Raw genomic sequence first — 24991 nt, 5'->3', positions numbered from 1 at the left:
ATGAACCACACGATTGACAAACGTAGTACAATCGAAGACAAAAAGATTCAATGTTGTTACAAACTCAACTAAGAAAACCACAAACACTACTATTATAGTACCTAGCTAGTTAATTAGCATCGGTAGTAAGACTATTTCATTCTTAATTAGAAATTTTGAGTTCGAATTTTTGATATGAAAAAATTATATTGAAAGCATCACCTCCGAATGGACCCGGTAGTACGCGGTCCAGATTTAGTCGGGGTTCTAATGTGAGTTTTGGACATCGGATTAAAAACGAAAAAAATAAAATAGTTTATAGCTATGATCAATCTACTCTCCAGTACTGTTACAGCTTTTTACCCTGCTGTGTTGTAAATTGTATTCTTGCATGAATCTCAGGGACAAAATATTTGATTATCATTTGATCATAGATTTTGAAAATTTTAAATTTTAAAATTATATCGGAAGACATAGCTTATTTGTGAATTTGGAGATTCGTAAGTGGAAGTCCTAAAAACTATTTTGAGTCAATTTTTGAGAACTTGAAAATATTTAAAGACAAAAAAAAATTTACAATTTGATCAATATAACTAAATTGATAATTCAAGATTAATTATCAAAATTTAATCCAAAATTGATGGGCAAGCACTGGATTGGTCATTCGATTTACTGACAAAGTTATCTTGAAATTATAATTTTTAATTAATGAGAGTAGTTAAACCTTCAACTAAACAAAATTCTCCTTCTATCTCAATTTATGAGATGTAATTAGTTTGATCTGATACAAAAATTTAAAAATATAGAAAGACATATCCAAAACTATTCTTAAAAAGAGCAGTCTGTAAATTTTTTGCTACATAAGTGAAACCTCACGAAAGTATCATATAAATTAAATTAAAATAAATATAAATTTAATCTTGAGATATGTCACATTATTTCATTAACCAAACAACCCACCATAATTAATCTCTCATCAATAACATACTACAATCGAACATTCATGTAAAATTTAAGTTTGTATTACCTATTTATTAATCCGAGGGACAAATTAAATATTGTGAACAACCTGCAGCTGCCATAAGCTGTGCATAAATATTCTAGCTATAACAACGTTTAATTATGGTTGTCCCAATTTAATTTATTTTTTTCATTTTTCACCCGATATTAAATTTTCTAACATAATTTTTTCTATGTTTAAGAATTTGAGTTCGAACTCAAATTCGTTAACTAAGAATGGAGGATTTTCAACCACTCATAATAACATAATCTAAAATGTACTACTCTATATTTTTTTTTACTTATAATTTCTTATACAAAAAATAGTTTTCATTTTAAATTATCTATTTTAACAAATTAAGAGAAAGTTATTATATTCTTCTAATATTACCATATCATTAAATAAATTAATAAAATACTCCTTCTATTCACTTTTACTTTTGTGATGGACTTTGCACTCAAGCTTATCAAATACTGATAAATGTAGCACATATTTTACCATAATTGAAAATATCTATAATTATTCGCATTTCAAGAATTCTTCAAAATGTAAGAGGTAAATTATGAAAATAATAACAATCTTGATATGCTAAATTAGACCACTAACAATGGAGCGAGTAATAATATTCAAATTTAGATTTCTAAAAGTATAATTAATGAGGGTAATTTAAAAACACAAACCCTAATAAATATATTTCATCGGTCTCAATTAATGTTGTACTTTTTAAATTTTAAGAGTCAAATAATTTTTTATTTAATCGAGATATTTTTCCATTCCTTTTAAATTATTAATTATTACTACTAATTTACTAGTTTCCAAATACGTAAATCATATTTCAAAAACTTAAAAAGATTCTAGCTAGGAGCTAAAAGTAATAATAATCCCATAAAAGTAATAATCTCATAAAAGTGGTCCATGTTGAGTACAAGAAACAAGTTGTCTCCCCATCTTTATACTATAAAAACAAAATATATTTAGCATCATATATGTAGGCTGGGACCATGACATGCAAGAGGCACGTTATACTAAAATACACAAATAGTACATTAATATATGGTTTCAAATTCCTTAAAATATTCCACCTACCAGGCTATAAATAATTGGGGACCATGTAACTCACACAATTTAAAGTAAGTTAAAGTGATGGTAAAATAATAATCTGAGTTATAAGAAAAAGAACAACACACTACTAACTATTTTAATATGTTCATTTTGTTTTATTAATGCTCACATTTCTTTTCTTTTTTCTCTTATGAATAAGCGGCTATATTGACCTAGGGTTAACATGCCTGCTTCAACTGCTGAAAATAGACAACTCTTTGTTGATATGTCTATTTTTATTCGAAGGTAGTTTTGAATTTTTTTAAAAGAATATATTACGTAACTTAAAATATGTATTTTTTGAAATCTGTTATAAAATGTACTACAAGTCATAATAATTAATAACTTAAATTTTTTAAAAACATATAAATTTTTTAGATGGTTCTCAAAATTCTATCAATGTCATATAAATTGGGGCAAAGAAAGTAACGCATATTATTTAAAATTTACGTAAAAGGTACTATAAATCACAATAATTAATAATTACTTGATTGACTCTCAAAAAATATTAACAGACATATAAAAAATTTGATTGACTCTCAAATTTTTATATGTGTCACATAGATTGGAACAAATGAAGTAACATATATTCTATAAAAATGACGTAAAAATATGATAAATCACAGTAATTAATAATTAAAAAAAATTAAAAGACAGAGAAAAACCTAGAGTGCCAAATAAATTGGGAAAGTAACATATATTATTGGATATTACATAAAAACATTAAATTACATTAATTAACAATTTTAAATAGCTAAAAAATATATTAAAAATTAGTTAATTCTCCAAAAATTATTTACGCCACATAAGTTGAAACAAAAAAATAACATATGTTGGCCCTATGCTGGCAGGGGCTCTTGTGACTAGTACTTAATAAGAAGAGACATTATTCCGTAAATATGAAAATTGAATCTTTTTTGCCAATTTTAACATTGAGTTCGTTGTTTTGTGTAAATACATAAATATTATCGAATTTTTCAAGGTGGGTAGAACTCTAAGAATGAAAAATAGTTTGTACATAGGATGATTGATGATCAATATTTAACTTGTAATTAATTGATTTGGTTTAATAGTAATTAGTAAGTATATTTTAATCTATCTTAGTTAATTTAATTTCTCATGAAAAGATCATCATAAATTTCAACAAATGCCTAGTATGAGAAACGTAATAGCAATTAAATATGAAAACAAACATTGACATATCACTAGAATTTCAACATAATTACTCTCCCATTTCTTTTATTTGTCACAATTGTTTTCGAGCGTCAAATTATATTGACTCATCAAAAACGAAATATGACAAGTAAAAATAAATGACGGAGAGTTATAACAATTTTATTTTGACTTTAACAAAGTTGATAAACATTCTCATTGGAAGTTTATAAAGTATATCTACTCTTCCTCAAGCATTTGTTTCGCATAGTTGATGGAACTTAGAAGCTTCTCGCTCTGAAAAAAGAAAAGAAATGAATAAAGCACGTAAATAATATCTATAGAATTTACATTATATACACTGACACTGTAAATAATATCTTTCTACATTATCAACAAATTTTAGCATGCATGCGATACGATGTTGCTTACCCTTTATATCAAATTATCTATTAATGTTTATGAATAAATTTATTATACCTATCAAAGTATAGAATTAATTAAACTTTAATATGTATAATGAAATAAAAACTAACCTCTATTTTTAGCTGCTCAATTTGCTTAGTTGTTTGGTCTTCAGCAAAAGTTAAGCAAGTTGGGTAACTTGTCCTTGCAATCAACTTCATGTGTTGAAAGCAAAGCAATGTGTATTGATCCATAAGTGCCATGATTTCTAGTTTCTTGATTCTTCTAAAAATTATTAGAAACATAAGAAAAATTTATGAAGAATGTTACATAAATAAAATGTTTGATACATCTAGAAAGAGTTTAATTAACAATTTATAAAAAGTGTGATTTATAATCGTAAAAATAAGATAAATTATACTACAACATGCACATAAATTGACTTGCTAGCTAGTGAAAAATATATGTATTCAATCAATTGGAGAAATTAAAAGAAACTCACTTGATCAGTGCGTCGTTTTCTTCCTTGAATTCTCTAAATAGGGCAAGCAACATAAAAAAAATCATGAAGAAAATGTTTGATACATCTAGAAAGAGTTTAATTAACCATTCATAAAAGTTTGATTTATAATCATGAATATAAGATAAATTATATATTACGATGTGCATGTAAATTGACTTGCTAGTACATAAAAAAAATTCATGAAGAACATAAAATAAATGAGATTTTAATTTATATACCCTAACAATATAATGAAAAAAGATGCAATTTATATTCTTGAAAATAAGACAAAAATAAAATAAAATAAAATAAAAAATCACTCACTCGTCAGAGTCTTGTTTTGAACTAGAACCCTTGCTTGGAGAAGCCATTTGAAACTAGAGAGAAAATTAAGAATAAAGAAGTTTTTATTTTTATGTTTAGCTATATGACTCAATTATCACAAGAGGAGAGAACCCCTTTAAATAGTTTGATTTCATAATGACCTTACCAAAATGAATTTCCAAATCAGATTAGTGTAATATATAGAAAATTAATAAATTTTAATTTTTTTGGATATCTTATGAAAATGGTAAAAAAAATTAATTTTGTTTCTCAATGACATGAGATTATAAATAGAAAATAATTAAAGAATCATTAATCAAAAATCTATGTTTTCAAATTTAAAACTTGATAATTAATTTTTCAAATGGGGGTAACCAAATATTGGGAGTGTCAAATAAGAGTTGTTTGTAGGGAGATCATAGCATTTTTGAATATATATGTTTTTAAGAAGATATTAGAGATTTGATTATTATTAATAAAATTAAATTATCTTATTCTACTAAGTCATTTTAAAAAGAAATTATTACTCCCTCTATTTTATATTAACTGAATTTTTGGGGTTTTTTCATTTTTCAAAATTATTATTATGTTCAAAGTTTAAGATGGATGTTTGAAAGTTTTTTCTTATTTATTCTTTCCTTTAATGAAGTGTGATATTTTCTAGGAAATAAATTGAACTCTTTGCAAAGTTATATTTATGATTTCGCAAAGGACAATAATGAAAAATATGATTTAAATTATGTCTTTAATACTTTCCTTATTAAGTGTGCATTGCCACAAATTTAATTAATATGTAATTGATGAAGTATTAACTTGTAAACTCAATTAGTATTTCTCACCTTTTTCATCTTAAAAATAATGTTTAGTTTTTATAGGTAAACTTGTTATATAGATACTTTTAAAAAAAGTATCATAATCTTAAAGAAGTAAAAAAGAATAAAGGTTAATGATTTAAAGATAAAATGGATATTTTCTTTTTAAAAATTCAATTGACATATGTTTTTATGACTATTCTAATTTTAGTAACCAAATTATGTTTCCTTCTGGCCTCTGGCTAGTGGCATCACCCTGTTAGTAAGAGAGAGAAACATAGCTATCAATTATTTTCTAAATATGTTTTTTTTAATTAATTTTAAAGCATTGTTTGGTAAAGGGATGAAATAGACGATATATATATGGAAACTTCTTTAGATTCTCTCAACTATTTGTCACATTTATTATGGTAGCTCTAGCTTATATTCTTAAGAAAAGAACAACATCTATATATACACCTATCCATATTATGAGCAACTTTAAGAATTATATGGAGTATATTAAAAAGGGAAGACTAATCCAGGTTAATCATGAAACTCTTGTACATATTGGGTGATTAAAATGTATGCCAAATTGAATTGATTATCACAAAAATTTACTCACACTCGATATTTATGATAAATCAATAAATAATGAATCACGCTTGTCTTTTAAATATATAATTTTATATGATAAATCAATAAATGATGAATTACGCTTGTCTGTTAAATATATATAATTTTAGCATGTAATCAATAGTTAAATAATATTTTAATCTCATATCGACTCAATGAAACAATCAAAACTTTCATACGAGGTCATCTCAAGCAAGTCCGTATCATTATTTAAGACATTCAGGAAAAATAATCGGGTCATTTCACTATTGTATGAGGAATGTACGACCTTTTTAGGGAAATTAAAATTGTTGATGCGCTGGTATAAATATTGTTGTTCAACAATTTAAAATTTTAAACGGTATTCAATTGGTATTTTAAGCATATTGGGAGTTCTAAAGCGCGCTCGAAACTCTTAGAAGTCTAGTTTTCAACTTATGACACTTTATTTTGGATGAAATAATTTAGCACATAAGGGATCTCCAACCCTAACACTTTATTTTACTCTCCAAATATATAGTTCTCTATTTTTTCAGACAACCAACTCCAACTCAATTCTCTATTTTACTCTCTAAAAAAGAATCTTCTTCTCTCTCCTCAATATTATATTATTATTTCCATTTCATTTTTATTTTCTTATTTCATAATATAGATCGATCTTTTCTTTCTTTTTTTTCCAAATAATCATCCTATATAATTTTCATGTAATATAAAGTTTAATTTTTTGATTTTTTTATTTAATATTAAATTATATTTCATTCTAAATTTCTAAAGAACAACTACAAATAATTGAAATAAGAAATCAACAAGCACAACCGCAATTACAACCACAACTTCTCTAAATCATACGCAAATTCCTTTTTCGAATATTGTTAAATCTAGAAACGACCTATCAGATTACTAAATTATTGTTGTGATTTTTAAAATTATTATGTTATGTATTGTATTGTATTGTATTATTATCTTGTATTTAAATTATTATGTTATGTATTTTTAAATTAAAATTTTATTTTATCATTTAAATGTTGTGCATTCTTCATAGTGAAAATTAATAATAACATCAAATTGTATCACAAGTGACGAAAATTTTAAAAAAAAGTATTATTAATTCGAGATGAAAGTAATATATATAAAATAAAATATTTTAAAAAAATGTTATATTACATTTAAAAAGAATTGTTAATACTAGAGATTTAATTAATAACCTTATATGACAAATAATATGCTAATTACAAAATAATAGAAATAATAATATAATATTCAAAAAGTGAAATAGAGAGTATGAATAGTAGTTCTCCAAATTTGAGTTCGGAAATAAGCCACAAAAAGATAAAAGTGACCAAAATAAGCCATTATTCTAGTAAGTAACTAAAATAGGCTTAGTGGAAGAAAAAAATTTGTTTTATGCAATATTCCAAACGTTTTCCGTTAGTATCATAACGTGTATATTTTAATATATAATGGAACTATTTTTTACACTTTGTAAAACAGAACTATTTCTTACACTTTGTAAAGTGTAAGTTTTTCTTACACTTTATAAAGTGGAAGAAAATCTTACATTTCAAGAAAAGTTACTTTCGCAAAATTCAGAATGATGGGTCTCTTTTTAATATATATATATATATTTATGCATCAAATTTTATATTTCAAAAGTTGAATTTCCGGATCATGCTTTTTGGAGAATTTGAAATTAAATTTCAAATCATAATTCCAAATTGCATATTCAATCATTAATTATAAATCATGACTTCATATCGTATGTCCGAACACAAGCTAGACACCATCAAATCTATATTTTTACTGATGAAATAGCGTGGTGTAGATTGTTGCTCGCGAGCTAGTGGAACCCAAATGATGTTGTTTGACAGAATATTATTTTATAATTAGTTTTAATTTACCTAAGGGAAAAATATAAATCTTTCATATTTGACTAATTAATCCTTTGATTCTTGGAGTAAAAGATGTTGGACTCTTATAGATTGAGATTCGACATTTCTAATTCTCACTTTACGTTATATACAATGTACAGGTAAAGTAACTTTTCTTAAAGTGTAAGATTTTCTTCCATTTTATAAAGTGTAAGAAATAGTTTCGTTTTACAAGGTGTAAAAAATAGTTCCGTTATATATTGAAATATACACGTTATGAGACTAATGGAAAACATTTAGAATATGGCATAAAATGGAATTTTTTCTTCCACTAAGCCTATTTTAGTTACTTACTAAAATGGTGGCTTATTTTGGTCACTTTTATCTTTTGGTGGCTTATTTAGGTTTCGAACCCTCCAAATTTGGAGAACTACTATTCAAATCTCTATAATTGAAGAGTAGAGGATAAAATAGAGAGTGGTTGGAGAGGGCATTCTCTATTTTACTCTCCAAATATAGAGAATGGAGAGTAAAATAGAGTAGGGTCGGAGATGGTCTAAGTTTGGTAAAAACTGGGGTTGATTCCATAAATGGTCATTTATCTTCTTTCTTTTTTTTGTTGCAACTAAAGTCATTAAACTATTTTTGTTGCGACTATCACTTAACTTTAATTAAGTATTACAAAAATTACTAAAGTATTTTTTTTAATGAAAGAGTTTCTCAACTTTGTATAAGTATCACTAAAGTTTGTGATCTTGACTATAATATCACCATATATTATAAAACAGAATAATCTTGACCTCAAAGACACATGGGAAATGCACCATTAGCAAATATAAGTGCAAAACAAGAGTAGAATACTTACATTATGACTCATTGCATTTTACAAGAACATAATAAAACAGGATTGCATCCACTGATATTATCAACATATCAAGTCGAAATATCTCTAAACCTAGACCACAACAATTATAAAACATGACAAATCAAATAAGTATTAAACTCAAAAGAAATCTCTTAAATACTACAAAGTACATGGCCAGAAAGGCTTATACCATTATGCTCACGAGAAGACAATTCAAACTGTAGTTGATGTCTATTATTTAATTATAACACGTGATCTAGTTACTAGTTGCTTTTAATCATAAAATTGATAATTTCATTTTGAAGAGGCATTAGCAGAATCTTTATTTGGGGGGTTGAGCATATCCCAAGCTTCAATCCATGTAACCATCGCATCTGCAAGCTTCAGAAAATAAGGGTCAACTTTTCCGAGTTTTTCTTTGACCTGCTTCGACAGTTCCACGTAGCATTTTTGCACAGTTGTACAGTCTTTGGAGAAATTATGTGATTGGAAGAAAGGAATAATTTCTTCTTGCCAGAAAATGCCAAGGTACTCTTTCTTCAAATTCACAAATGGATTGCTAGCCTTGCTGTGATATATGTAGGGTAATCCAGTCTTGATTCCCAATCCCAAGTGATCACAAATTACCTAAAAGTTGTTTAATAAAATCACTAAGAATTTAGCTTTCGCGTTATCATGTCACCTAGTTAAATAACAATTATATAAAACGCTTCATAAAAAAGTGAAATTAGTAACCTAGAAAACAATCTAGGTTACCTCCTTAGGCCTTACAGCATATCAAAATATATTATTATGTAAATTTGTATATACTAGTAATGTATATAAATGAAACTTAAATTACTGTACCTTCTAAATAAAAGAATTGAAAAACTAAAATACATTTTCACCACAACATAGCACCCCAACAAAGCCCACAATGGAAAATAATCTTGGATCTTTACATTTTACAAATTTTAACCAGTGTAATATGTGTACAATCAATATGTATATATTATACATGATTATACCCTCAATATATATACCAATGATAACTACATTTACAGTGGTGGAGCCAGGAATTTCACAAAGGGTGTCCAGAAAAGTGGAAACTTTTTATGCACACGCGAGCACTACCTCATTCCAAGGGTCTGAAACCACTAGGCTATAACGACTTGTTGTGTTAAGGGTGTCTAAAATATGTTATTTAATCATTTCGTGTATCATCTTACTTGGATATACAATATTGTTTTTCCGACGAAGAATGTTCAATTGAACACCCTGACAATCATATAGCTACGCCACTGGCTACATACTGTTATGACTAGGCGAGTGATTTAACCGTCGGACTAAATATATTTAAGATCACAAAAGTAAATAACGAACCTTGCAGCACCAACCAGCCCACATATCATCGTAACGTCCAATGGGCTGTCCATCTCCCATGAGTCCAAAGTACATTGCTGGGCCTATAAGCTCACGGTCAAATGCCAGATTCATACCACACATTGGGAATAGGGTACCCTTTGGGATTGTCAACACCATATCAACGTACCTATTACAATTTTAGACAATTAGATTACTTATAAAATAATTACTAATAAATTTATATAATAAACATTAATCGATAATCTAAGAAAAATAGTAGTACAGTCAAACCTCTCTATATTTTGGCGTCAATGAAGTCGATATTATATTGCACTAATAGTGTAAAAGAAAAGGACCTGGTATTCCTCTCGAGTGGCTTGACGAGTTGTGTAGGTGCATCATAATCAGGGATGTTGAGCCAGAGACCATGGGAGACCGCGGTTGGGATGCCCTCTCGGAGGCTGAAAGGGTATCCACGCACATAATCAGCACCTTCCCTAAAGGGATCGTAAAGAGTGTTGAAGAAATTGGGAGTAGATGGACACAAAAGGTTCTTTATGTGTTGCTCCAATGCATTGATGTCTTTCCCACTTGGGTCCTTTGCAACCTAAAACAAATTATTTCCAATTTTCCAAAACACAAGCAAGTTGGATTAATATATCTATCTAATCATCATATGAATAGTAGTATTAGTGTTGATTCAAAATAAGTGTATGTATACAATCTTTCTTTTTCATTTGTTAGAATATTTTGAGCTAAAAGTAATAAGTTTAATTGAACTTTCACATAACTCGCGCGGTAAGTGATGTGGAGACAAAGGAAAAGTAATAAGTTTAATTACATAATGCCTTTTATAAGTGATGGAGACATCCTTCTCCAAATGGTGTAATCCGACACTGCTTCGCTCAAATTAAAGTATATATCATATAAATGAAACTTATATATTTATATAATTGACATGTATTACTTTAAAATAATGTAAATTAATCATCAATTTGAGCCATGAAGTAAAGACTTAGTAACATCTTCAATTTTTTTCCTAATAAAACTTAATAGACAACTTGTTAGAGTGGGTAAAAGTTTCACATTGGTTGGGGAATGGATTGGTGGTCTCCTTATATGGACTATTGGCAATCCTTCACTCATGAGCTAGCTTTCATGGTTGAGTTAAGCCTAGGTGTCATATCTTTACATGGTATCAGAGCCAAGTTCATCCTCGTTTGAGCTCTCGGTTCACGCTCCAGTCGGGTCTGGGCGTGAAGGAGGTGTTAGAGTGGGTAAAAGTTCCACATTTGTTGGGTAATGGACTGGTGGTCTCCTTATATGGACTTGGGCAACCCTTCCCCTCATGAGCTAACTTTTGGGATTGAGTTAGGCCCAAGTGTCATATCTTTACACAACTCGAGTTACGATATACAGGTCGACACAATATGCACAAAATCTTATATACATTCTCAAACAAATGGAACTTTGATCTAATTTATAAATACACACTCATATAGTATCATAATCTTTTCTCTAGGTTATAACTAATAATCTCAAATTTCCTCAACAGTTATCTATAATTATCTTTTAGGTGATCTGATAGTGTAAATATAAATTAAACTCACAAAAGATTTACTTCAAAGAGGTGGATAATTACTTACAAAGCAATCATCATCAATGGTGTAAATATACTTCTTCTTGGAAACCATGTAACCAAAGCAACGACAAGCCGAGTCCTTAAAGGAAATACAAGAGGATCTAGGACCCAAGATCTTGTTAATATCATTGCGATTGTAAAGTTCATAATCAAAACCATCAGGGACCTTAATGGTCTTTGAAGGATCACCATCTTGAACAATGATGAGATGGTATTGTTCAAAAAAAGGTCTCCACATTTCCAAAAAATCCAAATTTCTAATTGTTGGTATGACAATATCTAATTCATCTTTCAAAGCAGCAGAAGCCATTATGCTAGCTAATTTTTATTTTTATTTTTCTTGCTTAGAGAAAAAGAGAGAGAGGAAAGAAATAATACTCCTATATGAAAGAGATAGAGAAAAAAAGATGTTATATTTATAAGAAGGCTAAAGTGAAGATAGTGGAATGAGCGGAGGAATTGGAGGGAGATGGAAGGGGACTTATTCAAACGAGACAAGTTCGCGATATTTGCGTTGGTGGAAGATTAACTTTATATCTTTTTACGCTACTTAAAAAGTTATATACATATTGTTTTTGACTATGAATATTAATATTTTAGGAGTTAATAAACTAGAAAATGAGATAGCTAGTAACAATATTAGAACTTTTAAATTGAAAATTGGGAGATTCTTATTAATATTTTCATCCTATATCGGTAATTAGAAACTTATAATTCTTTGTTTTTTTGTCTATTAATTGCGATCATAATTTGATTAAGCTATACATTGCATAAGATCTAAACCGTTCTTTAACTATTTGTGGTTGAATTTTCGATTCTATTAATTATAAATGACATTGTTTGATTGAATATAAAATTTAGAATGAAAACTTATGAAACTAAACATACTAAGCCAAAGGCCTTATAACATTCCATGGTTAACTCCTTACACAAAAAAAATCGACATTAATTAACACAAACAATTTTTAGAAGGATAAAAAATGTGTAATAAAAATGGGAAGTACTACTATAGTCTATATAGTAACGTTGCACCGACATATAATTAAGTCAGAAATTTGGCTCCACATTTAAAGTGCAATCTACGTGAAGTATAAGCAAAGTTTTACTTATATAATATTTAAGTTAGACAAGATTTAAATTTTACTGACCAAAGTGCAAAATGCAAATGGTACTTTCCATGATTATTTTTTTTAAAATCCCAAGAGTTTCCATCGTTTTTCTCGTTTGGTATTCAAATTCACAACTTTAGAGTTGAAGGTGAAAAGTATTTATCATCCGAGTAACTCCTATAATTTAAATTGAAAAACATAAATCCTACAATGTATTCTTATATTATATTTGTCGAATACGATTTTTTCTTAATTAATCATAAAAATGACCCTTTTTTAACCTACTTAAAAATTGGATTGATACGTAGTTGAAATTGACTCACGAAAATAACAAATATTATAACATGAAATAACAAATAAAGGATTTAAAATTTTGTAAGAATTGAGTTATAATTCATCTTTTAACGTGATTCATTTCAATCAAAATAACTCTTAGGCAAGTTTTAATTCAACTCAAAACATTTTGATCCGTTCAAATAGTCCATCAGGTAGAGCTTTTGGCTCGAGATTTGATGTGCAATACGTGATGTTTATTTAAATAACGCTTTAAAACCATGTGATGCATAAATTAAAGCAAATGGAAAAGAGTATAAAATAAACAAATTGTGAACTTTTTGCATGCAAATGAGTTGACTGGCAAAACGTTGGAGACTTTTAGTGAAGTTGAAGTTGGTTCATATTTATGGCCACATACAATGATGTTTAAGATTTTGAATAGTTAGAAAATCTTTTTATTTTTTCAAAAAATAACTTTTTCTAAAATTTTGAAATTTATTTTTAACCAAACACATTGTATACATTTTTGTATATAATCAAATGGCATCAATGGAGACTATGAAGTTTAACTTACAACAAAAATTATCTTTAGCAACAGTTAATTAACCATAGTAATAATATAATTATAACTAAATATAACATTTTAATGGCATTTAGCACTCTTTGTAAATGTTCCTATAGCGATATTGAATTCAATAGCAATTATAAAGATTTTCGCATTCTTAATGTGAAAATGAAGATCAAGAAAAGTGAGTCATATATAAGGGTCATTTCAATATTTCCTTTTTGGAATACGAATTGAACATTGAAATGAAGAAAGTGTTTTTTTTTTCTAGGTGTGAAACTATTGAAGATGAAAATTTCATTAAAATTCTCTTTTTCTAGGAGTAAATAATTGAAGCTTGAATCATAAATATATTCACAAGTATCATTGTGTGTAACGACCTAAAAGACAAATTACAATATTTATATACAGAGGCGAACTCAGGATTTAAAAACTCTTCATCAATATTAAGCTAAAAAAAGGTTGTAGCTAGGATAGGGAACCTAGGTCACATGGGTGGATGTATTAGTGTGTACAAGCAATCCAAAAAACCTTTTATGATTTTCATAAGTGCACTGATAACTATATTTCGGTTTCTATCGATTTTTCAAGATTATATATATGATTTTTCCCGAAATTAATGGCTGCACATGCACCCCACATACATACAATATATATGTAGCACATAATAATGTATAAGGGTGTACATATAACGTCTATGTAATATATAATAATAATTGTATAAAAGTATGTAGACACCATATCTCAAACATGAGCTTGGTGTATTCTACGTAATAAAGACATAAAAAGAAGTCTGCAGGGGACACATGAGTTTGGATAATTTGATAGTTACTAGTAAGTTGAAACCTTAATCCATAGGCCATTTGGTGCTTCAACTCTAGGAAATTTCATCAGTTTATTTCCTCCAACCTCTTCCCATCTGTGCACCATAACATTAATAATAATGTTATAATTCAAACAGGAAATTCAATTCTTTTTTTTTATAATATAGTTGTGAAACATGTATATATATTGTATATTACCTGTATCTTGTTACGAAGTAATGGAGAAATGTAGAAATTTCTGCCACACCTAGTTCCTTTCCAGGACAAAGCCTTGTACCTCCTCCAAACATCAAGAAAGAACTTTGGTACTCCAAGTTATTTTCCTACATATCGTAAATGTCCAATATTTATTCAGATGTTAAATGGTGCCACGTAAAATGAGACAGAAAGAGAGAGTATTACTAACCAGCCATCTCCATGGGTTAAAGGTATACGGGTCAGGATAAATTTGTGGATCATAATTAAGCTCTCTTGTATACACATATATCCTCCATCCTTTGGGAATCATGTATCCTGCAAAACAAAGAAAAACATAGTAAATAAAAGGTAATAGACTCTCGGCTCAAGTGAAATATATATAGAAAATAATAGAGAAAGAGAAATCATAGATAGTACTATGATAAACTAAGCAAAGAAAATAACAGGTAATAATAAAATTGAAGAATACGATAGTAGGAATTAGGAGAATTATTAATAATACTACTGATAAGGGAACCTAAACAATGCTAACATTCTAATACCCTAAACCTCAGCCCCCGTATCCTCCTCCTATATTGAGAGTCATGTCCTCGGTAATCAAGTTGTAGGGATGACATGTCCTGTCTAATCACCTCTCTAATTTGATACTTCTTCAATCTACCTCTACCTTTTCTAAAATCCATCATAACCAATAGAGAAAGAGCAACCATAGATAATACTAATAATACTACTGGTAAGAGATTCTCGGCTCAAGAAAAATATATACCTAGAAAATAATCGAGAAAGAGCAACCATAGATAGTACTATGATAAACGAAGTAAAGAAAATAACAGGTAATAGTAAAATCAAAGAATATTATAGCAGGAGAATTACTAATATTACTACTGATAAGGGAAACTAAACAACACTAACATTCTAATACCCTAAACCTCAGCCCCAATATCCTCCTCCTTTATCGAGAGTCATATCCTCGGTAATCAAGTTGTAGGGATTACATGATGTCTTGTCTAATCAAATCTCTTTAGTACTTCTTCAATTCAATCTACCTCTACCTTTTCTAAAATCCATCATAACCAACCTCTCGCACCTCCTCAATACTGGGGCATATCTATGCATCTCCTCTCCATCTTGTCCATCATCTCAATCTCACCTCACTCATTTTATTCACCACTTGGGATACTCCCGTCTTGACTCGAATATATTTGTTCATGATCCTATGTCTATTAGTAAGTCAATACATTCATCTCAACATTTTCATATCCGCTAATTTGTTGGTATATACAACAAAAGTCATGAAGTCTTAGTAATTCACCAGAACGCTGATACCCATCATTAAAACAATTAACAAGATAACATCACAATGATTTAAATAATCTACCAAAGTAAAAAAATAAAATATCAATAGCATCATTTAAATTTGCATGTATTACCATTTAATTCCATATCTTGTGTGGTTTTCCTAAGAACACCATTTACAATTGTTGCTAACCTGGATGTCTCATATATCACCTGCACCACAAAACAAAGAATAAAAAATAATAAAAATAGAATCAATTTGCAACATTCATTAATTTCACAAACAATCTTATGAAAAAATGTAACACTTACAGCCCTTGTAAATCTCATAGCCTTATAATCATTGTAATCAATTGGATCCTCCAGACTCAATTTCTTTTCTCTGATTGCCAAATGTTCTTTCTACAAAATTACAACAACAAGAACAACAACATACTCAGTGTAGTCCCACACAGTTAGGTCTGAAAGGGTAGAATGTATGCAGACCTTACATTTACCTTAAAGGTAAGGTAGAGAGGTTGCGTCTGATAAAACGATTTAATATTAATCAAGCAATATCTATTAATTATTAAATACTTACTCTAAGTTGTTCAAGAGCTTTTGGATGATCATGAAGATACTTGACAGCCATCATAGAAGTAGTGGAGACAGTTTCAAATCCAGAATACAATATTGTTATAATTTGATCAATTATCTCTTCATCACTTAACTTGTATCTTGCTTTTGCTTCTTCATTCATCATGAAACCAAGCATGTCTTGTTGAATTTCCTTGCTACCTCTTCTATCTTCTATTATTTTCCTCAATAGTTTCACAATGTTTTTCCGCCCCTGGATCAACGCATTCATATTGTAATCAAAATACGGTACATCTATTATATTATCAGTGTATATAAGTTAAATATATGATACGTTATTTACCTGGAATCCGCGATGATAGTTTGTGGTGGGAAAATTTATAGGCAATGAAATAGTCCCAAGTACAAGCTTCAAGAATCCAGCCCTGAATTTTTGAGATATTGATGAGCTAGATGCAAATCCGCCAATTTGGTCCAATGATGAGAAAAATGCCATCTAAGAGCAATTTGTTAGCACTTTAGAGGTGTTTTCTAATAATATGGTAAGTAAGCAGAAAACATAATCTCAAAAGTATTTATATAAAATGTAGACAAACTGTCTTATTGAGGTGGGGGCAAGGAGGGATTGGGTATTTTGAAAGAGGGTGAGGAATAAATATTTGTTACTCTATAAAACTTGTTTTCACTATTTTTACAAGGAAAATCGATTTCTTCATTTCTTAAGAAACTTATCGTCCTAGAAAAATATGTTATAAAAAAATATGACTCCCTACCAAATATTTGAATATTCTGTAATTAAACTCTTTGGATATTCATAAATATATCAAAATATGTTACTCTTCTTGATAATCAAATACTTCAAAAATATCCACAAACAAATCCTTTTATAGGGATCAAGTCCAAATCATTGTAATTCAAGAAATACGCCACTAACGGTCCTTAAATCACAAAGAAATCTTAAGAAAGAAAAAGCAAGGAATCAACAGATATATACCCACATTACTTTTATCAATAAAATCATGTTTCTTCATATTTAATTAAAAAAAAAAAAAAAAAACTACCAAACACAGTCTTGCTAGTATTGTCCTACTCATTAATATACTCTAAAAAAAAGTGACTCTCCTTCTCTTATGAGAGATAGGCGCTCTCTCTGCGGCCAATTTCTTCCATGTTTTCCCCAAATTTCATCATTTCTAGCTAGGGCCCTTCAAACTCAGTTTGAACCTATGTTCAAGCCAAATCCATCCCCTATTTTACTAAAGCTAGAATCTTAAGCAACTCAATTTCGATCTTCACTAATCTGAAACAACCCTCTGTTCAAGTACCCCTTCTTCTATTCGAGTCTGTTTTTTTTTTTCCAGTTATAGGGCGGAGAGAGGAAGAATATATAAAACTAAATCATAGTACTAGTGATCAAAAAACAATACTATTATATTAGAGTATTAGATTTGTGAGCTCACCTCTTTGGTCTTTTGTTGAATATCAATGACATTGCAATTATCCCAATTACTCAAATGTGATCTCATGAATTCATCAATTTTGGGGAAAACATGGTCTTTGATCATTGTGGGACTTATTAGAGATAAAAGTGTTCCTCTAATGTGCTTGTGAGCAGCACCATGGACAGCAGCAATATTGCATTTCCCTAAAATGTCTAACATGGACTGTGGGTAGCCTGGGACAAGTCCGTTTGCTTCATTATTCAGAATATATCCATTTAACTCTGCATCCATTGAAACAATAGTAGGGCAACCAAGTATGTGGGATTTGAAGAAATTCCCATACCTATTACAACAAAAACATCACTAATTAAGGTAAATCAGGAAAAAATAATAAAGTAGTACTTAAGATTTGAACTTGGAACATCAAGATGACCTCGACCACTAAGTCAACCTTACATTCAGGAGGTTCAAAATCAATAAATAAATTACTATTTCATTATTATTTATATTGAAAATAAAGTTTAGGTTTGTGATAGATTTATCTGTTTTTTTAGTACATCGCTATTTGTACCGTATTTAAACTTTATTATGTTATATATTTTATGACGACTTGGAAAAAATTGACTTTAATTGAGACATAGTTTGTCACAAATTTAATTATCACAAGCATTTGTAACACGACCATTATTTCATAACAAAAAGTTTATGACATGATAGAGCAAAAGTATGATGTTAAAATCGAAAATTTTAGCTCATGTTTATTAAATTAGCTCATTTAATTCATATTTTAATGAATTGGATCACTTGTATTTTGATATAGTTGGATAAATATGAGTTGAAACTATTGTTAGCCTATAAAATATTGATAAACATAGATATTTATATTTTACTACGGCAGTAAACTCAAATATAATATATTTCCATAAGTGGGTTTAAAAATACATATTTTAATCCATTGAAGGTTAAATATATTGAGTCGTTTATTCAGATTAATATTCTCTTAACATTTTTTTAAAAAAACACAACAATTTTTCTTTTGTTGTACTTCTGCTACATCATTACATAGAAGCTATTTTATTTGTTTTACTTTCTCCTAAATCTAATCTGTAGATTTTATTTATTTATTTATTTTTGTAGTAAGATCTTACTGTAATCAAATCAAATATTTTGGTCAATTCACTAACAGTAAATGTGTTTTTTGTTTGTTTATATGATATTGTTTCCATTTATAAGGTTTGACGAATTATTTTTTTTTATATTAATGGACTGTATTTGACCAAATTGAGTGTAAGTCTAATTATTCAGTCAGCACATCATCATTCATAAACATACTTATCCTAATGACAAATCTAGGATAAAAATAAAATTTGTGATGAAATTGCTACAAATTCTTTAATTAGTCACACTTCTTATTTTTCTTGTAGCTAAAGCATCCACAAAAATTCTAGTCTTGATACTAGTGTATAAGATCTTTAGTGACGATTGTAATAGGGATTTTAAAAAAACATATTAAAATGTACAAAAAATAGATGTATAAGGTTTGTCTCGATTCATTTTCTTTTTTAGTTTGATTATGATATGTGTCACTCTCATCTATTCTATAGCCAAAGCAGGATCCTATCCTTAGCAGCAACATGTGTGCCCTGGTTGTCATTTATGCCTTTATGTATATCTGAGTGGGATCTTTACTCGTGAATTTTATATATATGTTAAACCCCCTTCATACATTTAAAGCAAAATGTAAAAGAGTGAAAGAAATGAATATATATGTACCTGACTCTTTGATTTTTCATGAAGTTTGGACCTTGATTTAGAAATTCTCTTGTCTCACCAAAAATTGGCCAACCCATAGTTCCAGGAGGCAAATTTTTCTTGTTGTACACAATGTCAATCCATCTAAATAGAGTAACACTCAACATGCAAAATCCAAAAATCATAACAAAAACAATCAAGAAAAAGGCCATTGATGCTCCTAATAATTAAGAAATTCAAAACCACCTTATAACACACAGGCTAATTAATTGTCTAGACTTTCTTTGATTTCTAACTTTTTAAAGTCATAATAACTTGTTGATCATGTTTTAATTTTATATTGACTCATAATAAATAAATTAGCTTCCATGTTTAGAGAAAGTAAATAAGATTATATTGACTCATAAATAATAAATTAATTTATATGTTTAGAGAAAGTAAAATAATGATAGCTAGATACATTGTATTGTGAATTCTGATTATTCATTTTCCTAAATAAGTCTTCAATCAAATAAGTTTGTAATCATACAAGATTGCAATTTGATAATTTTCCATAACATCTTTGACTTTTCAATAAATAGAATAATACATTAAATTTCATTTTTACATAAAAATTATAATTATAATTAATAATAAATAAATACATTGTATTGTGTATGCTCATTATATAGTCTCCTAAATAAGTTTGCAATTGAATAAGCTTGTAATTAAATTGTATCTGCTCCTTTTTAGTTGCAATAGTCTCCTTTTCTTTTTAGAGTCAAAGGATAAAACTTTGACTAACATTTTAAGATGTATTTTTTTCATTATAATGATATTCAAAAATTTGCAATTTATAGTACTTTTCGTATTGTTTTGAATATCTAAATTTTCAGTTTAAAATATTAAATTAATGTAATCTAATTTAGCTTTGAAAATTAATTAGTCAAATTTGACTTTCGAAAAGTCCAAATGACATCTAAAAAGAAACCGAGGAAGTATATCAATCTCTATATTATATACTTTTTTCTCTATGTATTGATTTTATAGTTTTTATTTTATAATATGCTATATCAATGTGATGTCATCTCGAGCAAATACTTTGAAAGTTTCGATGGAATAGATTTTCATTTTTTATTAAAGACATTTTTTTTCTAAACGTGAATTTATTGTTGGATCGATATATCAGACAAAAACTACATGTCATGGGTTTTTGATAGTGAAATTCATCTTCCCAAAACCGTATCAAGGCAAAAAATAGAGATGGTATGTAAATAGCAAAAGTCTAATCAAACGACATAATATACTATAGCCTTTTATAATAATTTTCTGTTAATAATATTATTTTAGTTTCAAAAAATAAAAATAGTAACTTTTCAAAACATATACAACCTCTAACAAATCCAAAAAAAAAGGAATTTTGTGTTCTCTTTCACACAAATCCTAAACATCGTTGTCCACATCCCACCGGCCACTTTTCCGTCGTCGGCCATTGTTGCTCCGTCGAAAAAACGCCAGAGTTCCACTAAAAAATCAAATGACTCCTCGTGAGTTTTCTTTTGTATATCATGTGTATATCACTGTATCAACAATGGATGCATAGAATTAATATGAAAAAAATATATGGTTAAGCAAACTTATACTACTTAATTAATTATTATAGCTATAGTTTGTTATAATTATCACTCGCGACTAACATTAACTATTAATTACGTAGGCTGACTTCGAGTTTGTATAATTAGCCACGTTAGTATAATTCGCCACATTTGTATAAAAAAAATTTTGATCGAACTAACATTTTATTGAAGAAAACCAACTAGTGTGACGCTATTACAATCTACTTCTCCATCCTCTTATACTATCTAACACTATCTCCCCTTCCATTTTGTAGAATTTTCTATCTATACATACAAATTATCTATCCATTTTCTGTCTTTACATTTGATCCCTTTATGTATTCTGCTCATGAATCTCCCTTTGCTCTCCTCCCTGATCTTTTCGGTTGGTCTGACTACTGCTTTGTTCCACAATGCTCCATTCAATGATCTTTACGCATTTCATAGAGTACTCACATTCAAAGAAGAGATGGTCTATGTTTTCTGGTTTGCATTCACACAATAAGCATTCTGTTTCCTGACATATTCCCATCCTTGCTAGTCTATCTCTTGTTAATAGTCTCATGTGCATAGCCAGCCAACATATAAAACTATGTTTAGGAATAATATAATTTGTAGAACTATTTAAAGTTCATATGTTTATGTTTGTATAAATTCGTTATTTCGAGTTTTATCATATTTGTACAATTCCAAACTTTGTATTACTCAATTATACAAAAACACGCGAATTATACAAACGTACCCGCGAATTATACTGTCACTCCCCAAGCCTACACCCCGGACGTGGCTGGCACTCAAGTACCATTGTTGGCCCCAAGCGAACCCTTGGCCTGGCTTACTTACTCAGTGGAAGACTTAATTCAACAAAGACAAGTCTATGTAATAAACTAGAATGTTATAATGGAACAATCAACTTGGCCATTTAGGCAAACTCAAGTCTTAACATAAGATAATGACAATGAAAAAACTAAAGAACTAACATCTGACTGTCTATGAAACCTCTAAAACAACTGAGATAGATGTCGGGACAAACCCCACGACATCTTAATGAACTAATAAAATAACTTAAAGCAATAAAAGGAGTCCTCTCGAATGCAAGGAGGCTCGCCAACTGACTCTGGAGTGCTCACTGGATCAACTATGCGCCGAATGCCGATCCTAGTTACATGTGTCTGCATCATAATAAGATGCAGGCCAACTGGCATCAGTACATTGAATGTACGAGTATGCGAGTTGGAATGCTAAACACAACATAGGCTTGAAAAGAATTTGAAGAACTTACATGGCTCGACTCAACTCAACATAATTGAACTCATTTCAATATAAAGTAGTTTAAAACAAGTGCAATATAAAGAAAAGTTGTTTAAAACATGATTTCAACTCTATGTGTATGCAAAGATGCATATAACTCTGAAATGTATGTAAAAATGCCATAAACTGTGTATTTAAGAATACAATTACTTCTGTGGGAGTTTCTCTAATCGACAACCATCACGTAAGAGTTATTGTGATGATACAGCGTTTTGTCTCACGCTGTCAGGGCCGTCCTATACCTTGCCGAGGGTATAGAACTTGAACTACTAAGTGGATCCACTAGTCTATGCTAAAAAGCACTAAAGGAATCATCTAAAAAGTATAGCCCTTTTCTACCCATGATGGCTACATGGTTTATAGGGGATGTGAGTTGTTTGAACTCTCCCCAATATCGGTGCTCAGTACTACTCCCAAAAATATAATATTAGCTCTTATGTTTAAAACATACTTCTTTCTGTGATTTGAGATTAGTGCTCAAAAACTTAGCTCAAAGGCTATCTTGGAAATCAAAGTTTCCTCTCTTGCTTCATTTAGAAAGTGATTACTCTTTTTTGAAAACTAGCTCAAAGGCTCTTTGGAAATCGAGGTTTCCATTCTTGTTTAAATGTGAAAACATTTTAAACCCTTTGGGAATACATAGTCCCCATATACCTTTGAAGAAATGAACTTCAAACTTTACTCTTTACTCTTTACTCTTTACTCAACTTGAACTTTAAGTCTTAAAACAAAGTTAAAACATTTGGAAAAGACTTTTGGAAAACTCTAAGAACTTCTCTTGACTTTGATCTTAACTTTCCTTGAATTGGATTATGGATTCAAGGTTCATGATCTCATATTTATGGATGATTTCATAATGTTTAAATGTACCTTAGAGTGTTGGAATCAACTAGAAAATATAGGTACATTACTAAGAACAAGTACAAAAAGCTGGGGAACGAATATGGAGAACTAACGTCCCTGGCGCTCTGAGAGGCGCGGGGCGCCAGCCCTCAAAATTCATAGAACAAGTTGGGGCGTTCTGGCTGGCGCGTCGCCCCAGAGCCCCTCATTTAGAGACTGTTTTGGGGCACACTGAGAGGCGCGGCGCCCCAACCCCTTCCCCAGAAAATCCCGAATTTTCTTCTTCGTTTTTCAACTCTAAACCCTCTAATTCCACTTAGTTCTTTCCCCAAACATTTAGAATCATTTATACTCTCAATATATGGTAGATTCAAAACGAAATTACACCCGGAAAACATGAATCAAAGCGCAAGAAACTTCTACAACACAACCCATAAGAATTCAAACGAAACCTTCAACAATGTTCATCAAGAACTCAATTTCTAAACTTTTCAAAGACTTAAATTCGTTGAATTGAATCATGGTTGGCGCGTGGGTGAACTAACCCAACGCTATGTGATCTCTAATACCTTGTAGGGATCTCCCCCGACGAAATCCACAAGCTAAACTCGACGATCTTGACGAATCTTGCTTCTCTNTTGTTTAAAAACATGATTTCAACTCTGTGTGTATGCAAAGATGCATATAACTCTGAAATGTATGTAAAAATATCATAAACTGTGTATTTAAGAATACAATTACTTCTGTGGGAGTTTCTCTAACCGACAACCATCACGTAAGAGTTATTGTGATGATACAGCGTTTTGTCTCACGATGTCAGGGCCGTCCTATACCTTGCTGAGGGTATAGAACCTGAACTACTAAGTGGATCTACTAGTCTATGTTAAAAAGCACTAAAGGAATCATCTAAAAAGTATAACACTTTTCTACCTATGATGGCTACATGGTTTATAGGGGATGTGAGTTGTTTGAACTCTCCCCCATATCGGTGCTCAGTACTACTCCCAAAAATATAATATTAGCTCTTATGTTTAAAACATACTTTTTTCTGTGATTTGAGATTAGTGCTCAAAAACTTAGATCAAAGGCTATGTTGGAAATTAAAGTTTCCTCTCTTGCTTCATTTAGAAAGCGATTACTCTTTTTTGATAACTAGCCCAAAGGTTCTTTGGAAATCGAGGTTTCCATTCTTGTTTAAATGTGAAAACATTTTAAACCCTTTGGGAATACATAGTCCCCATATACCTTTGAGGAAATGAACTTCAAACTTTACTCTTTACTCTTTACTCAACTTGAACTTTAAGTCTTAAAACAAAGTTAAAACATTTGGAAATGACTTTTGGAAAACTCTAAGAACTTCTCTTGACTTTGATCTTAACTTTCCTTGAATTGGATTATGGATTGAAGGTTCATGATCTCATATTTATGGGTGATTTCATGATGTTTAGATGTACCTTAGAGTGTTGGAATCAACTAGAAAATATAGGTGCATTGCTAAGGAACAAGTACGAAAATGTGGGGAACGAATGGGGAGAACTGGCGTCCCTGGCGCTCTAAGAGGCGCGGGGCGCCAGCCCTCAAAATTCAGAGAACAAGTTGGGGTGTTCTGGCTGGCG

General features: G+C 29.6%; 2 protein-coding genes across 2 annotated transcripts; both read right to left on the bottom strand.

Annotated features, from left to right (window-relative positions):
• Positions 1 to 8577: 8577 nt before the first annotated feature.
• LOC125848352 (probable UDP-arabinopyranose mutase 1) lies at positions 8578 to 11924 on the bottom strand. The gene is made up of 4 exons (XM_049528203.1): positions 11593 to 11924; positions 10303 to 10553; positions 9965 to 10133; positions 8578 to 9229 (listed from the first exon to the last, which is right to left on the bottom strand). Exons 1-4 carry the CDS (start codon positions 11896 to 11898, stop codon positions 8897 to 8899), a joined length of 1059 nt encoding a protein of 352 aa, XP_049384160.1. The 5' UTR covers positions 11899 to 11924; the 3' UTR covers positions 8578 to 8896.
• A 2428-nt stretch (positions 11925 to 14352) lies between these two features.
• On the bottom strand, positions 14353 to 19838 carry LOC125848344 (cytochrome P450 85A3). The gene is made up of 9 exons (XM_049528195.1): positions 19648 to 19838; positions 17893 to 18217; positions 16776 to 16928; positions 16437 to 16685; positions 16169 to 16258; positions 15991 to 16069; positions 14769 to 14875; positions 14561 to 14685; positions 14353 to 14457 (listed from the first exon to the last, which is right to left on the bottom strand). The coding sequence occupies exons 1-9, from the start codon at positions 19836 to 19838 to the stop codon at positions 14370 to 14372; spliced, it is 1407 nt and encodes a 468-aa protein (XP_049384152.1). The 3' UTR covers positions 14353 to 14369.
• Between the last annotated feature and the right edge of the window lie 5153 nt (positions 19839 to 24991).

The sequence above is a fragment of the Solanum stenotomum genome, chromosome 12 (assembly GCF_019186545.1).
Source record: "Solanum stenotomum isolate F172 chromosome 12, ASM1918654v1, whole genome shotgun sequence".
NCBI lineage: Eukaryota > Viridiplantae > Streptophyta > Magnoliopsida > Solanales > Solanaceae > Solanum > Solanum stenotomum.
Note: the sequence above shows the minus strand (reverse complement) of the source record. Positions and strands in the feature narration are given on the sequence as shown.

Coding starts and splice junctions, on each gene's coding strand:
- LOC125848352 (XM_049528203.1), bottom strand. CDS start 11,898: ATGGCTTCTGCTGCTTTGAAAGATGAATTAGATATTGTCATACCAACA. Junction 10,554..11,592: donor CCATTGATGATGATTGCTTT/GTAAGTAATTAT, acceptor AATTTGTTTTAG/GTTGCAAAGGACCCAAGTGG. Junction 9,230..9,964: donor GGGCTGGTTGGTGCTGCAAG/GTTCGTTATTTA, acceptor AACAACTTTTAG/GTAATTTGTGATCACTTGGG.
- LOC125848344 (XM_049528195.1), bottom strand. CDS start 19,838: ATGGCCTTTTTCTTGATTGTTTTTGTTATGATTTTTGGATTTTGCATG. Junction 16,259..16,436: donor AAGCTCTTGAACAACTTAGA/GTAAGTATTTAA, acceptor GTAATTTTGTAG/AAAGAACATTTGGCAATCAG. Junction 14,686..14,768: donor TTAACCCATGGAGATGGCTG/GTTAGTAATACT, acceptor TACGATATGTAG/GAAAATAACTTGGAGTACCA.